The sequence below is a fragment of the Sinohyriopsis cumingii genome, chromosome 4 (assembly GCF_028554795.1).
Source record: "Sinohyriopsis cumingii isolate HCF-2022 chromosome 4, ASM2855479v2, whole genome shotgun sequence".
NCBI classification, from domain to species: domain Eukaryota; kingdom Metazoa; phylum Mollusca; class Bivalvia; order Unionida; family Unionidae; genus Sinohyriopsis; species Sinohyriopsis cumingii.
Genome location: NC_142964.1, coordinates 65,674,293 through 65,688,820, shown reverse-complemented (window position 1 = coordinate 65,688,820; position 14,528 = coordinate 65,674,293). Strand labels below are relative to the sequence as shown.

At 36.4% G+C, this 14,528-nt stretch overlaps 1 protein-coding gene across 1 annotated transcript in view; it reads left to right on the top strand.

The window, feature by feature from the left end:
* Positions 1-14,274, top strand: part of LOC149801359 (ATP synthase F(1) complex subunit alpha, mitochondrial-like) — a 29,135-nt gene extending 14,861 nt beyond the window's left edge. Inside the window, exons 6-10 of the mRNA XM_089955422.1 lie at positions 2,673-2,821; positions 8,036-8,187; positions 10,955-11,287; positions 11,737-11,881; positions 13,845-14,274. Of these exons, the coding sequence (XP_089811548.1) occupies positions 2,673-2,821; positions 8,036-8,187; positions 10,955-11,287; positions 11,737-11,881; positions 13,845-14,077 (1,012 nt within the window). The 3' untranslated portion in view covers positions 14,078-14,274. The remainder of the gene's footprint in view (positions 1-2,672; positions 2,822-8,035; positions 8,188-10,954; positions 11,288-11,736; positions 11,882-13,844) is intronic.
* The last annotated feature ends 254 nt before the right edge of the window (positions 14,275-14,528 follow it).

Genomic DNA, 14,528 nt, shown 5'->3' with positions numbered 1-14,528 from the left:
GTAATCAGAACAGGAACTGATGTCTTTTTTGAAAGCTCAAAAATATATACTGCAAATGTGTGTCCACTTTTTGACCAAAATTGGCACACCATATAACAAATTTATAACTTTTCAAATATTAGATTGTAATTTTAATATGTCTGATCACCAGCAGAGGTGTAAACTTCTGCACTATTCATTTGGCTATTGTTAGCAAAAAAATCTCTGGACTTATAAACGCAGATTAACTCCGTCTTATTCTTGAGGAGTATTTTAATGTAATGCCTGGATATTTTATTTACTACTCAGTTTACAGGTAGAGTAACGAATATAATTTAAACAGTGAATAGTGACACAGAATCATATTTGATTCACATGGATTTTATTGGGGGGGGGGAGTAAATCAATGCAAGGTGAATTCTAATGTACAATAGGTGACTATTTACCGCCAAATTATCCTGGATAGGAACCAAATAACATGGGGATATGTATTTTCACTGTCTTCTAATTCACTTCAAGAAATGCAGAGATATCACAAATTTATTTAATTTAGTTGACTATAAAAAGTATTTATATTTTTAATCAGCTTTTGCTGCAGTATCTTAACATGTATGAGTGGGGAAAAAAGAAGAAAAAAAAAGTAAATATGTAATAATGAGGGTAATTCCAAAAATGTTAACAGTTCTTAAAAAATACTTTGTTCAAATACCTTGAGCCTAGCTACATATAGCCTTTTAAGGGTTCAGATCAATTTAATAAATAATCTAAAAATACAGTTATGAAGTAAATATATTTATTTGATCAAAATACCATTACCAGAACAAGTGATTTAAGAAAGTGAAACGTAAGCAGAGCTTATGTTAGTGACAAATCTTATTTTGGAGCTAAACTATAGAAAAGACATGACCCATGAGCAGTGAAAAAATGTACATAATAAACATAAGGAACAGTTTCTAAACTTGTTCCAGCTTGCTAAACTAGCAATGTATATGCCCCATCAGCAGAGGTGTATCAGCATAGAACAGTTATTCATATACTGATGAGGAACAGATTAAGCTCAGAAAAATCAAGAGATTAATGCATATACCACTCAAGGTAATATCTTTTAAAGATTTTTATTTCAGTTAGGACTCTAACAAAGTGTAGCTGGAATAAAAAGATAGATATTGTAGTGTTAGATATGTGAACTATGGCCATTTCCTCCTATCACTTTTTTTTTTCTACTCTCCCCCATTTTCATAACAAGTGGGTACCCCACATCACCCCATTAGATAAAATCCTGGCAGCATCTCTGAAGTGAAAGCAATGGAGTTGCAGCTAGAGAAGAAAGTATAGAAGCTAAAGGGCAATGGTTAACATCTGGGTTACAGTGACTTTCTTTTTAAATATCATTTCTCTTCTCATATTACATTTATTTATTTCTGTATTGGTTTTGTATTTGTTTCTTGTATTTAAATTAGTAACTGAAGCAGAACACTTGATACCGTGAATAGTCACTGAAAACTGGTCAATGGATTATTTCATTACTTAAGTTTTGTGTAGTACTAGTGAGTGTTTATTTTAATTTTATTTGATTTGACATTCTTTGACTGATCTTTTTGTGTGCCTATGTGGAGCTGATATTTAAAGAATGCCTGGACATTGTGTTCATAACCCTTATGGGAAGAAGCTGATGTCAAAGCCTGGATAGGGCCATCCAAACATAAGAATAAAGCATCATGTCGGCTATGCAGGTCAATAAACTTTCACATTATTAGGTCTGGAATTTTTTGGGGGTGGGGGTGGTCTGGAAACGGTCTTAAATCTTTTTATAAATTTGTGACAGGAACCCTGAGTGAAATTTGTTCATTTTTGTTCCTAACAAGGTATAAGAAGTGCATGTTATGGTAACCCAAGTTTTTGTGTTGTCTTTGCCGTGACAAAAATGTCTTGGCTTTCTGCTAATAAAAAAAGTCCAGTAAACAGACGTGAACAGTGGCCCTGACTTGAACAGCTAACACTCACTCCAGAGCCACAAACTTTATACAAAAATGTTATTAGTTAAATCAGACATTTCTCTTGTGCTTTCTTTTGTCGAGTTGTAATACGTATTTAAATTGTATTTTGTCAAATAGTTCTTAATACTTTTTGCTGTTGAAGAAAGGTATTCTCCCAGTTAATATCATCAGGATCTCAAAATGAAAATTGTGCTAATCTGACATACAGCACGGTGAGCAGAGCAGCCCCCTCCCCAAATCTTGATAAATCTTGTTACAGCTGCTCCTCTGAATGGATGGTTTTATCATTGTTTGGTTTTCACTTAAAGACTTCATACAACATCATGACAACTAGATCTTTGTGAACACTCATCTCCAGTTGTAGTATGTTTACATGAACTAAAAGAAAAAATATCACCAGAACTGCAGTTGGTAGGCTTCATATGTAAAAGAAATACCATTAGGCATTATCATATTGGTGTTCTAATTTGCATGCATACACCATAGAGATATTAATTTTCCTGACAGGATATTAGGGAAAGTGATGATTTTTATTTGCACACAAATTGCCAAGACAGCAAGAAAAGTAATAACTTTTAATATATCCCGAAAATTGGATAAATGTCAATAAGTGGAACATTCCCATTGATTTTCTGTACGTTGTGAATTTAAAAGAGAATAATTGTGTTTAACCTCTCCTCTTGTCCTGTTTTTCAGTAAAACTGCTATTGCTATTGACACAATTATCAACCAGAAGAGGTTCAATGACGGAACTGATGAAAAGAAGAAGTTGTACTGTATTTATGTAGCTATTGGGCAGAAGCGATCAACTGTTGCTCAGATTGTCAAGAGGTTAACAGATACAGGTATGAACTGACTTTACTCGTGTGCACTGAGCTAATCTGTGGTTGCACAACTGCTAACATGTTATAAAAAGGTGCCAACCATTCCATATTTTGCAGGATGTTTATAAATTTATTGTGAAAGTTCCACATACTGATTAATATAGATGTAATTAAGTTTTTTTTTAAAAAGGGATTCAAATTTGAACATGAGCTGTCTGTGTGGACAAAGAGAGGAAGAAAAATACTTACCTCCGTATTATAATAGGTAGATAAAATGTACTTTTCCTTTAAAAAAAATCTATATCAAGATGAACCAGTAGATCCAGCTATATTGGTGAAAAATGGCAGCAAATATGGAGAAAAAATAAATACAAGATGATTCATGAGTGATGTTAGATTAAAAATGTTAACCATGGAAGGCAGATTTTTAGCTCTAATGGTCTTTCAGATGGGGGGGGGGCGAGTGGTCTAAAGCGCTGTCCGTTACGGATCACTGCCATCTTATCTCGGCCAATGTGGGTATGTGAGAAAGCTTGCCAGTAGCTTCTCGTGGGTCAGTGGTTCTTTCCGTGGTTTTCCCTGGTTCTTTCTCCACCATTAATACTAACCGCCATGCATACCTATCGTGTGCTGAGAAATGGCATTAAACCTTACAACAACAACAACTCTCAGATCAAAAGAGCTGATGGGGTAAAACATCTGTCCATTAGCTATTGCCACTCCTAAACTATCAGGAGCGTTGCCATACAACTTTGTACACACATGGTCCAATTGGTCCTAAATGAAAATCTTATGGCCACTCTCCCTAAACAGAAAGTCATATTAACATGCAGTTTTCACCAGAAGGCTTCTTGTGATGTATTGTTGATGCTAAGTGAAAATGGTGCTAATCCCATGTCTAATTTGGCTGTTACAGTGCCATCTTGAAAATTCTTGCTGTTGCTACTCCTGAATGGATTATGGTTGTATCAACATGTGGTTGTCACTAAAAGACTTCTTATGATGTCTAGTGGGTCCTAAATGAAAATGGTGGTGATCTGATATTAAATATGGCCACCAGAGCAGTCATCTTTAAAATATTGCTATACTACTCCTTTTGAATTAATGTTGTATTGACATCAGTTTTCCAAAAGATGCCTTAGTATGAAGTGTCTGATTGGTCATAGATGAAAACTGCCAATCTGGCATCTTAGTGGTCATCTAGAAAATCTTTTGGTTACTTAGTCTAGATGGTCATATCGACATTGTGCTTTCATATGATGTCTTGTTTGTTCTCTATGGAAATCTTGCAAATGTGATATCCAGTATGACCACAGTGGCAGACATTTTGAATAGCTTGTTATTGTTACGTCTAAAAAATGGAAAGCCATGTCAGCATGGGGTTTTCACCAGAATTAAAATAGTGTTGATCTGACATGCTTTATTGCCACCATAGTGGTTATCTTGAAATTTATTTTTTATTGCTATGCAAAAATGGAAAGTCATGTTGACATGGGGTTTTCATTAGAAGACTTTTTGTGGGATCTATTTCATCCTAAACGAAAATGATGCAAAATTACTTTTAATATGGCCACCATAATGGCAATCTTTAAAATATCTTTACTCCCAGATGGATGGCCATATCAGCATGGGGTTTTTACATATAGAACTTTTTATGATATCTAGTTGGTCCTAAATGAAATTGGTGCCAATCCTACATCCAGTGTGGTTATCGTGGTGGTAATCTTGAAAATCTTTTAAAACCACCCCCCACCCCCCACCCCATGGCTGTTCATATCACTTTGGAATTTTCAGCAAGATTTCTAATGATGTCCACTTAATTCTAAATGAAAATTTTGTTACCAAGAAGAATATCGGTGATGGTTTAAACACTTGGCAATTAAATGGAAGATATGGTCTTATCTTGAATTCAGGAAAAAAAATTCAGCCATTATTTACACTAATTACAGCAGAGTATTAAAGCTCACACTTTACAGATTTTTGGACAAAGCCACTGTATCAACATCATGTCAATAAAGTCTCATGGTACTCTTAAATGCTTCTCTGGCAAAATAATCGCCAAATTGCTGAATTAACCAAGTCCAGCTTTCTCAATACCACTGATAATTAGGTCCAATCTTTCACTCATTGTCATGTGAGCTGCAATTATCCATTCAGCGTGAACTGGTTTGATTAATGAGGTTGCAAGGTTTACTCCTGCTGTGCAGTGATTGTCATCAGTAACATCTTCCTTTTCCGTAATGGCATCCATGACCTGTTTAGCATACCACTCGTGGAAGTGCGACTTTGATTCTTCTTTGTACTCTTTATTTACTGTCAAGTCTAGTAGTTTTATTTACTGTCAAGTCTAGTGGTTGAAGTTGGTCTGTACAAGAGGCAGGAACTAACATTAGCTGCCTGGTAAGCAAGCGCCTCCACCATGTTTGCAGCTTCTGATGGGTTAGGAAGTCCAGGAACTGAGGGGGGAGGGTCTAAGTTGAATTTTACCTCTTAAGCCACCGTGTTAATGCCATGATCGTCAGAAGGTGCTGATGGTGCAGCTTGATGGACAGTGGTTTAAGTAAGAGATCATTCATATGTACTTTAATAACCGATTGGCCTATTGTTATTGGCTGCGTCGGCTTCCTTTGATTAATCTTGGCAGTTGCTTTATTTGTGCTCATAGAGATGGAAGTATTGTTTTAGTGTTGATTGGCTGTGTCGGCTGACTGATGTTATTAACTTGATCGAAAACACGGTGTTAGTATTGAACTTGCCAGGTCTTTGATTTGTGCTCATACAGGTGGTAGTATTGTTTTAAACATTAAAGTGACCGCCATTTGATTTGGCATAGTTTTATTCTTTTGTATTCTTTATTTTGGGTATTTGTCGAGGTTAAGCCATGAAATTAAATACCTTCTAATATGCAGACTTTGACAGGCAAAAGCATGAATTTAAGTACCCATGAAAATGCCTTTTTTAAAAATACAAAACCACGAAAATTGAGCCCAACGAAAATAAATGATGCTACAGTTTCCAAATAAGAAAGAAAAAAAAACTTTCAAAACTTTATGACAGACAAAAGCACGAATGTAAGTACCCGCGAAAATCCCTTTTTAAAAAATAAAAAAGGAAAATAAATGATACTACAGTATTTTTTCTCTGTGGTCCTTCATTGTCAATGATTGTGTTTTGGCTGATGGGAAGATAACATTGTGATTGTATAGAACTTCCTATGTGGGCTGTCTGTGTTGTAAAAGCTAAATGGTTGGATCCCTGATAAGCATGCTCTGCTGTTTAGTGTGCATTAATACATTCACAAATACAACATTTACAAATAGAATCAAAGTTTACTAAATTGAGGGACTTTTTTTTTTTTTTTTTTGCTGCACTTGGCAGCATTTTTAACACATTGGCTATATCATGCCAAGGAAATGGGAGTGAAATGTCATTCCCAGGAACATACTGAGGCTGGTGAGCCAAGTTGACCTAGGTGGGTATTGAACCAGCAACCCCTGGATTTGGAGTCTGACACTTTGCAAAGCTACAGAGGATAATTTTATTTATGTGAATAAGTTTCTTGCAAGAATAAATAGTAGTATTGTGTGTATTTTCCCCAATTAACTGAAATCCCTTAGTTCTGAATACTGAAACAAACTATGATCGCAAATTTAAATTTTACACTAAAAAATACCCCATAAAATATGAAACTCAGTTGAAAGTTGGAAATATCTTTTAGCAGCCAAATTCCTGACAGGTGTTGGAACAGGTTAATTATGGTTAACAGGTACTGTAGTGGTCTGATCTATAAGACATGGACCCGGAAAATGCCCCAAGGGCATACGAGGTTAAAACACCTGAGACACAGATTAAGACTGACAGCTAATCTGAACTCTTTGCACCATACAAGAGTCAACTATTAAGACTAATTAAATATATTAAAAACAAAATGTTTATAGGTAAGCCATTTGAGAATGAATGTTTATCTGCTGATAATCTAATTGTGATTATTGGTAATCGTTTCGGATAAAAGATCAGTGGAAGATTGTTTTATTTGTTGTTTTAAATTAAATATCAGCGCTTTATTAACCAGCCATGTGGCCTCATGATTTGATGCTGTGCCAATGGAGACTGACAATGCAGTATTCTAAATATCAGATTCACTCAAATGATCAGAGTCATTAACACCAGCCACATTAGTTAAAGAATGATACAAGAAACAGATAATGCTCCATGCCTTCCTCAGGACAGGCTCTTGAACTGTGAACATTATGAATTATACAGAGTATTTAAACATTTCGTAGTATCATTCATGATTCCAATGAACTTGGAGTCCAGTTCAATAATCTGTATCTCATTCCTCAGATGTGGAGCAACTATCTAATAATGTGACAGGATGTGATTTTCAGTATGAATGTATATTGCTCAGCTAATTATTCATTAAATGCATGTATTTAAATTAAACTTAAAAAAATAACAGCTTCCTTAATTTTCTGCACTGATACACATACTGAGATGATACTTTTGTAACTGCATTATATCTCTGTCATCACACAAGTACTCAAAGAGACTTTTTCCACATCTGCAAAAGACTGTAAAGCACAAACTTCTCAAAACCAAGGGAAAAAATGGGGCCCAAGGGTTTTTGGTTTTGAGAGGTTTCATGTATATAATTTTTTTAAAAATTCATTGATAAATTTATGACTAGTTTTGCTTTTACTTTATGCTCCTTCAGGCACATAATATTTTGAAAGTAATGGATGCTGTTTATATTTGAAGGATGGTTGTCTCAGTGTCTGCATTATGGTTTGATACAATCAAATTCTGCCAGAAACTTGGATTTGATATAGATTTATTTCCTTATAAACATAATATTACATATATGTAAGGAAAAGGATTAAAATGTATTGTAGCAGTATTGATAGCAATATTTACATCTCTGCATCCAAAAATTGTATTGGAAGTTTTTCTCTCCTAAGTAACCTCTCCATAATGACTGGAGATTGACTTTCTCACTTTGGAATATAAATAAATATACTGGCATAACATGGTTTTACATATTAAATGCCTTGTTATGAAGCTTGAATCATACATTTTTTGGAAGGAGCTGCTGTTGCTGTAAATAAAGAATTCATAAACACATTAAACATAGATTTGGTGTCTTTGATGTTTTATAGCAGTGTTAAACAGACAGTTGTAAAAACAAAATTTGCAGGTATACGAGTTGAAAGCAATTGTTTCGTCTCTTCCCCATAGGTGCCATGAAGTACACCATTGTGGTCAGTGCTACAGCTTCTGATGCTGCTCCTTTGCAGTACCTGGCTCCTTACTCAGGCTGTGCTATGGGAGAGCATTTCAGGGACAATGGAAAACATGCCCTTATTATCTATGATGACTTGTCCAAACAGGTATGTAGCTACCTCGGGTTATAAAATTCCTGTAATGTTGTTGAGAAATCTGAGCTTTATGATCTGCAAAAAATGTAGGCAAGTGGCCCAGAAAATTATCATGTTCATTTTTCTGGACTGTTGGTGAAGAATGTTAATCAGATACATTATCTGATTATCCTATGTTAAGACAGCGGCCACTACCTTGAAATGTCCTTTGCTTAAAAAAAAGGACATTAACCAAATAAATTTGTATGTTTTTTATAATCAAAATGCCTAAAGTTGTCAGCATTCTGAGGTTAAAGTTAGATGAGATTGGTCTCTGCATGGATAGAGGATTTGGCACCAACACTATGCTACAAGGCCTTTTTCCCAGTATGAGCTATCCTTTGTTGGCTTCCTCACCAAATTGGAATACTGCATCTAATTTCTGCTTGTTTTTACTGTTGTCATCAAAGACGAATATTTTACACTTCAGTTTATCTACTCCATTGTACAACAAGTTCTGTCATAATTGCATGCTCTGTAGTACATGCAGTTCATTACATTAGTATCTTCTGAATGATCATTTGTTGTGGGGCCTCAGAAGCTTGACAGTGATTACTGGCATTTGTGTGAGCATCTCTGTCTGTACATCATGCGTACTCTTCATTAACAGGGTTCATACAGTCTTTGAAGGTCTTTGATAGTTTGGGAAAAATGTGGTAGCATTTTCAAGGCCTTGAAAGTTTTGGAAAATCAAGCAGATTACCTTGAGGTCTTTAAAAGACTCTGAAAATTGAAATAAACCCAGACCTTTTAATTTCTTTCCATAATCACAAATAAAATTGTCCAAAGTTGTTAGATTTGGATGTAGGCGAGTTTTCCTGATTTCTTTCTTTTGATGACCTGTTCAGTTTCATTTCATCATTAAACAACATAGTTGTATTGTGCATTCGTTGTTTTCTCATATAATATAACTTGTATACAAAATGTCAGCGAAAATAGGTCTTGGAAATCTATGTTTGTGGTCTTTGAAAGTTTGGGAAAAGTCTTTGAATTTATCATTCAGAATTCTGTATGAACCCTGATTAAGCATACTGTTGAAGTTAGGAAGATCATCTTGAATTTGGGTTCAGAAGGTCAGGGTCAATGTGGCTAAGAAGAAAAATGGTTTCCACACCACAACATTAGTTCTACTTAACAGCTGTCAACCAAACTTGGTTGATAACTTGCATATGGAATTATAGAAAATGCTCTTTAAAAAAAAGTTAAATTTCAACGTCACTGACTGAGAGAAGAAAAAAAAAGTTTCTGCACAATATTAGTTCTGCATCAAAGATTGTGAACAAACTTTTGTTGATGGTTTATACTTAGGGTAAAGTAGAAGCATATGGCTTGCATTTGTTCCTGGTCATTATGTAAGCTATAAGCCTACTGACTTTGAGGTCCAAAGGCCTAGGTAACTGTGACTGCAAGAAGAATAATGGTTTCTGCACATAGCATTAGTTCCACATAACAAACTAAGACCCAACTTTATGGATGAATTGCATTTGGGGTAAGGATCACTGCATCTTGAGGATAAATGGGTTTTGCAGAATAACGTTTGTTGTACGAACTTTGCATATGGATTGCAGTTAGAGTTGTAAAGAATCCTTAGAATAATTGTCTAAATGTCTGAGATCAGTCATGACAAGTCGACCAAAACTAACGGTTTCAACAAATTGGGTTTGGTTTAAGACTGCATACATTTGTTAATAGTTGTACTTAATTGTAAGCAGAGTGTGACAGCTTGGCAGGTTATTAACTGTATACTCTGTTGTTTTGCTTTTGCTTATTACAAGTATCAGCAGTGATGGGTAGGTTTAAATGTGGTGGGGAGAGGAAGTGATTAAAATGGCAGAGATGATCACACTACCTGTATAAGCTGTATGGTCTGTTGTTTGAATCGCACTGTGATTTGGGCTACACTGGTGTGGAGAGTGAAGGGCAACCATTATGGCCAGGTAATTGACAGGGCTATTGCTAGAGCCAAGATAAGCTTGCACTGGGATGTAGACATTATCAGTGTTGACACTGACACCACCTGAATTTTCAGTATCTTTGTGACAGAAAGATCATTAGTTATAAACAAGCTGTGACAGCCTTTATCCCCCCACCACCAACAGCCTTGCTGTTGCCCATAGTACCAGAACCAGAGCATATCAGCACTGAACACAGTACCAACATGAAAATAATGGCCCGCTTTGACTAGCCTTGGACAACACATCAGATGTACACCTCTGTTCTGGCCCTGTTGATTATTCCTTCAATAGCTAGTACCTAACTTTGAAAATCTAAATAGGATGCATCCGAGGGCAGAAAGATGGCAACCATTAGCATTTTTTGCACTTCGAATGATTCCAATGGTCATTTTTTCACCGCAGACTGCCAGTATTCCCGCCCCCCCAAACCTTGACAGATCCCTACATCTTGATCATTACGGGGGTGGGGGGATATATTGAACATTCCTGGACAGCTCAGCCAAGGCATTGGAACACTGATTAGTTGCCTTTTGTGACATGCATAGGAGTTTGTTTTTGCTTCTTTTCTATCCTCAGGTCTGCAGGGGGAGAGGTAAGGATATGATTGGGGTAAGCATTATCGAAGAAATATTTTTTTATTTGGTTTTTTCTGGTCAGTTACATTTTTTTAAATGTTCCATGTTTTCCTTAGCTCAAAATAAAATTTACCATGCTTTGGTTTTATACATCTTTTGAAAGAACTTGGTTTCTTAGTGATATTTGCAAATATCTTTTCCACATTTTAGGCTGTTGCCTACCGTCAGATGTCTCTACTGTTGAGGCGTCCACCAGGGCGTGAAGCCTACCCAGGTGATGTATTCTACCTCCACTCACGTTTGCTTGAGCGTGCTGCCAAGATGAACGATGCCCATGGTGGTGGCTCCCTCACTGCTCTACCTGTCATTGAGACTCAGGCTGGTGATGTATCTGCCTACATCCCAACCAATGTGATTTCCATCACTGATGGACAGATCTTCTTGGAGACTGAGCTTTTCTTCAAGGGAATTCGACCAGCCATTAATGTCGGTCTGTCTGTCAGCAGAGTAGGATCAGCTGCTCAGATCAGAGCCATGAAACAGGTTTGTCTATCTTAACTAGGTTCATAGGTTGCAGATTTGGGATGAGAGGTTGTCATACTGGGTAGAACACAGTCATCCTGTACCTGTATTTGCATGATGGTGACCACTTATAAAAATGTTAGGCAAAATGTTGATGAAAAAACTGCATGTGGAAAAAAGTTCTTTTTATAGCAGAATTAGTTTGCTGATAGGCTAGGCCATATATTGTGTGTAGAATTCAGTCTGTTCAATATAATACTTGTTTTAGATTCTCAAAAGTTAGTGGGTTGTATTTTGCAAGTCGGTTACTTGTGACTAGGTCTGCTATCGGCTCCCAAGATTAGGGAGGGAGTTGTTTTGCCAGAGTTGTCACTGGTAGTTAGGACAGAGGATTTTTTTTGTGAGTATTCTATTCCTTGGTGACCATAATCATTTCTGTATATGATTTACGATCAGTGCTTTTTATACAGGTTGCAGGTTCCATGAAGCTGGAGTTGGCCCAGTACAGAGAAGTAGCAGCTTTTGCCCAGTTTGGCTCCGATTTGGATCAGGCCACCCAGAACCTCCTGAACAGAGGTGTGCGTCTCACTGAGCTTCTTAAACAGGGACAGTATGGTAAGATACATTTATGTTCTTAAAATATGATTTTCAAATTTAGTTGACAATTAAGATAATGGTTATGTTTGTTGCTTTTCTATGATCATTGAAAAGTCTTGTATTCTTCCCCTGTATAAAATATGCCAGTGTTTCCATTGCCATTTGTATAATCCCACTGCTTGCAGCAGAGACAGCTTGAGTTGGCCCTGCATGTCTGTTTCTCTCAATCTGGACATAGGTATGCCATTTAGAGTTTGTAGTCGACATTAACCTGATAGAAAACTACCTAATGTAGACATCAAATTTGGCTAACCTTTGTACATGTGAGCGTGTGATTTGTATTTTTAATCAAGCTTTAACAATTTTCCAGTCATATCACAATGATGTCTGCAGTGTGGCAGTTTATAGTGATGTCAGCACTGGGGCATTGTGCCGCTGATGTGCATCATCAGGTTTCACCCAGTCACATTATCCTGACACCAGGCCAACCAGTCCTAACACCAGCCTCTTAATGCCGAGTGCCAAGAAAGGCAGCTGCCAGTACCAATTTTTTAAGTCTTTGGTACGACTTGGCTGGGGGGCTTGAACCCACAGCCAAGTACAGACGTTCTAACCACTTAGGCCACCGGAATGTTCATGTACATATTTAGTTTACCCTATTAAATTTTCAGTCTGCTACAGCTCTATTTTGTATTTTTAGCTTACCTTTCTAAAGTTGAAAGATTAATTCTTCATGCAGCATCACTGTCCATACATACAGAAGCATATACATTCATACATCCTCAATGCATCTTTACCATCCTGTGCAGCAGTTGGGAGGTTTCATAGCATCTACCCACATGAGAGGGGGGGGTAACTTTGTACATGCACCTACATTACTTTCACATTCCCTTGGAGGTGTTCGCATTTAGCTTGGGTTATTTCCATACTGTATACATACTATTATGTCTGGAATTGTGAAGCTTTGTGAGATGTATCTGAACGTGCTACGCACATTGCAGAAAATTAGATCACTGATCAACAACAATTCACGTTTCACTGTTTAAAGTTCAGATATAAATTTATTTCTTTGGCTCATATTTCAATGTTCACAAGCATATCTAATTTTTATCCTTCAGAGATGAGGCAGAGCATATTTTATGTCCATTGCCCTTGCCCATCTGTTCCCATGTTCATTTTTGCATAATAACGGGAGGTACTCGATCAGTTACTAGATTTAAAGTATAATGAATTTTTTAGTCAAAAGTCAAGATCACTGAAAGAAGAAAATGGTTTCTGTGCAATAACATTAGTTATACATAACATATCAGGATCAAAATATTTGGATGGCTTGGAGTAAGGAAAAAGCCTGTTGATTTGGAGATCAAGAGGTTGAAAGATAAGGTCACTGAAAGGAACAATATGGCGTAAGCACTTTAACATTAATTTTATATTCCAGTCCTTTGATAAAACTTTATTGATGCCATGTACTTGTAGCAAAGTAGAAACTTGTTCACATGGGGGTAAAAAAGTGAAAGGCCAAGGTCACTGAAAGAAGATAAATTGTTTTGCATAATGGTTAACTTTAGAATAATGCTGGCAGAGGGCTCCACTTAAAGAGGCATGATTTTAGGGTCAAAGGTCAAGGTCACTGGCTTGAAGAAAAATCTTTTTTTCAGAACAACTTCTATTTTTGAGGAAGTTACTTGACAGAAATGGGGGTTGGGGGTGGCTTGCACTTGGGAATTAAAGAAATCTTGACACTGAGGTCAAGAAAGTTTGAGGTCACAGTCTAGGTAAATCTGATGAGAATATAATGGTTTCCTGCACATTAAATTTAGTTCAGGTCTGCTGACCAGGACTAAATGGTCAAGATTTTTAGACCCTTTGGTCAGTAATCTTCAGACTCAATCATGCTCTACTATTGCCTACATAGAGCACTGTTAGACGCAGGGCAAATCAATAATAGATCATTGATGTCATTTTGATCTTCACATTTCAGTACCTATGGCTGTTGAAGAACAAGTTGCTGTGATATATGCTGGTGTCAGGGGTCTCCTTGACAAGCTGGACCCATCTAAGATTACGACATTTGAGCAAGAATTTGTGAAACACATTCGGGCCACTAAGCAGGACCTCCTTAAAGCCATTAGAGAAGAAGGCAAGATCAGTGATCAGAATGAAGCCAAATTGAAAGAAACAGTGACCAGTTTCCTGACAACATTTAATGCTTAATTAAAATTCATCCTAGGAATTGTTTTGTTATTACACAAAGATTTTTTTGTATTTTAGAGACAGTTGATATAAATACGAGTGACTTGTACTAAAACACTGAGGATAGTAATATTTATGGCTGAAACGATTTCATGCCAAGAAAGATTTGTTTGAAGTTATATATTGACGATAAACAATAAAAGGACTTGATAAGAGTTCAGCTGATTTTGTGTTTGTTTCATAGTTAAAGGGATTCTTTCACGAAGTGTTTAAAATCTAATGCAAATACAGTAAACCTGCAAATGAATTAGATTTACATATAAAGGACAGTCAATGGACATTAAAAAATTGTCCTTAATAGACACATGTTTTTACATATAGGGAATTTACTCTGGTGTGATTTACTGCTGATACAGTAATATTATGAGTACTGCTTATATCGTTAGGATCTTTATAGGGATAAGAGGATTTC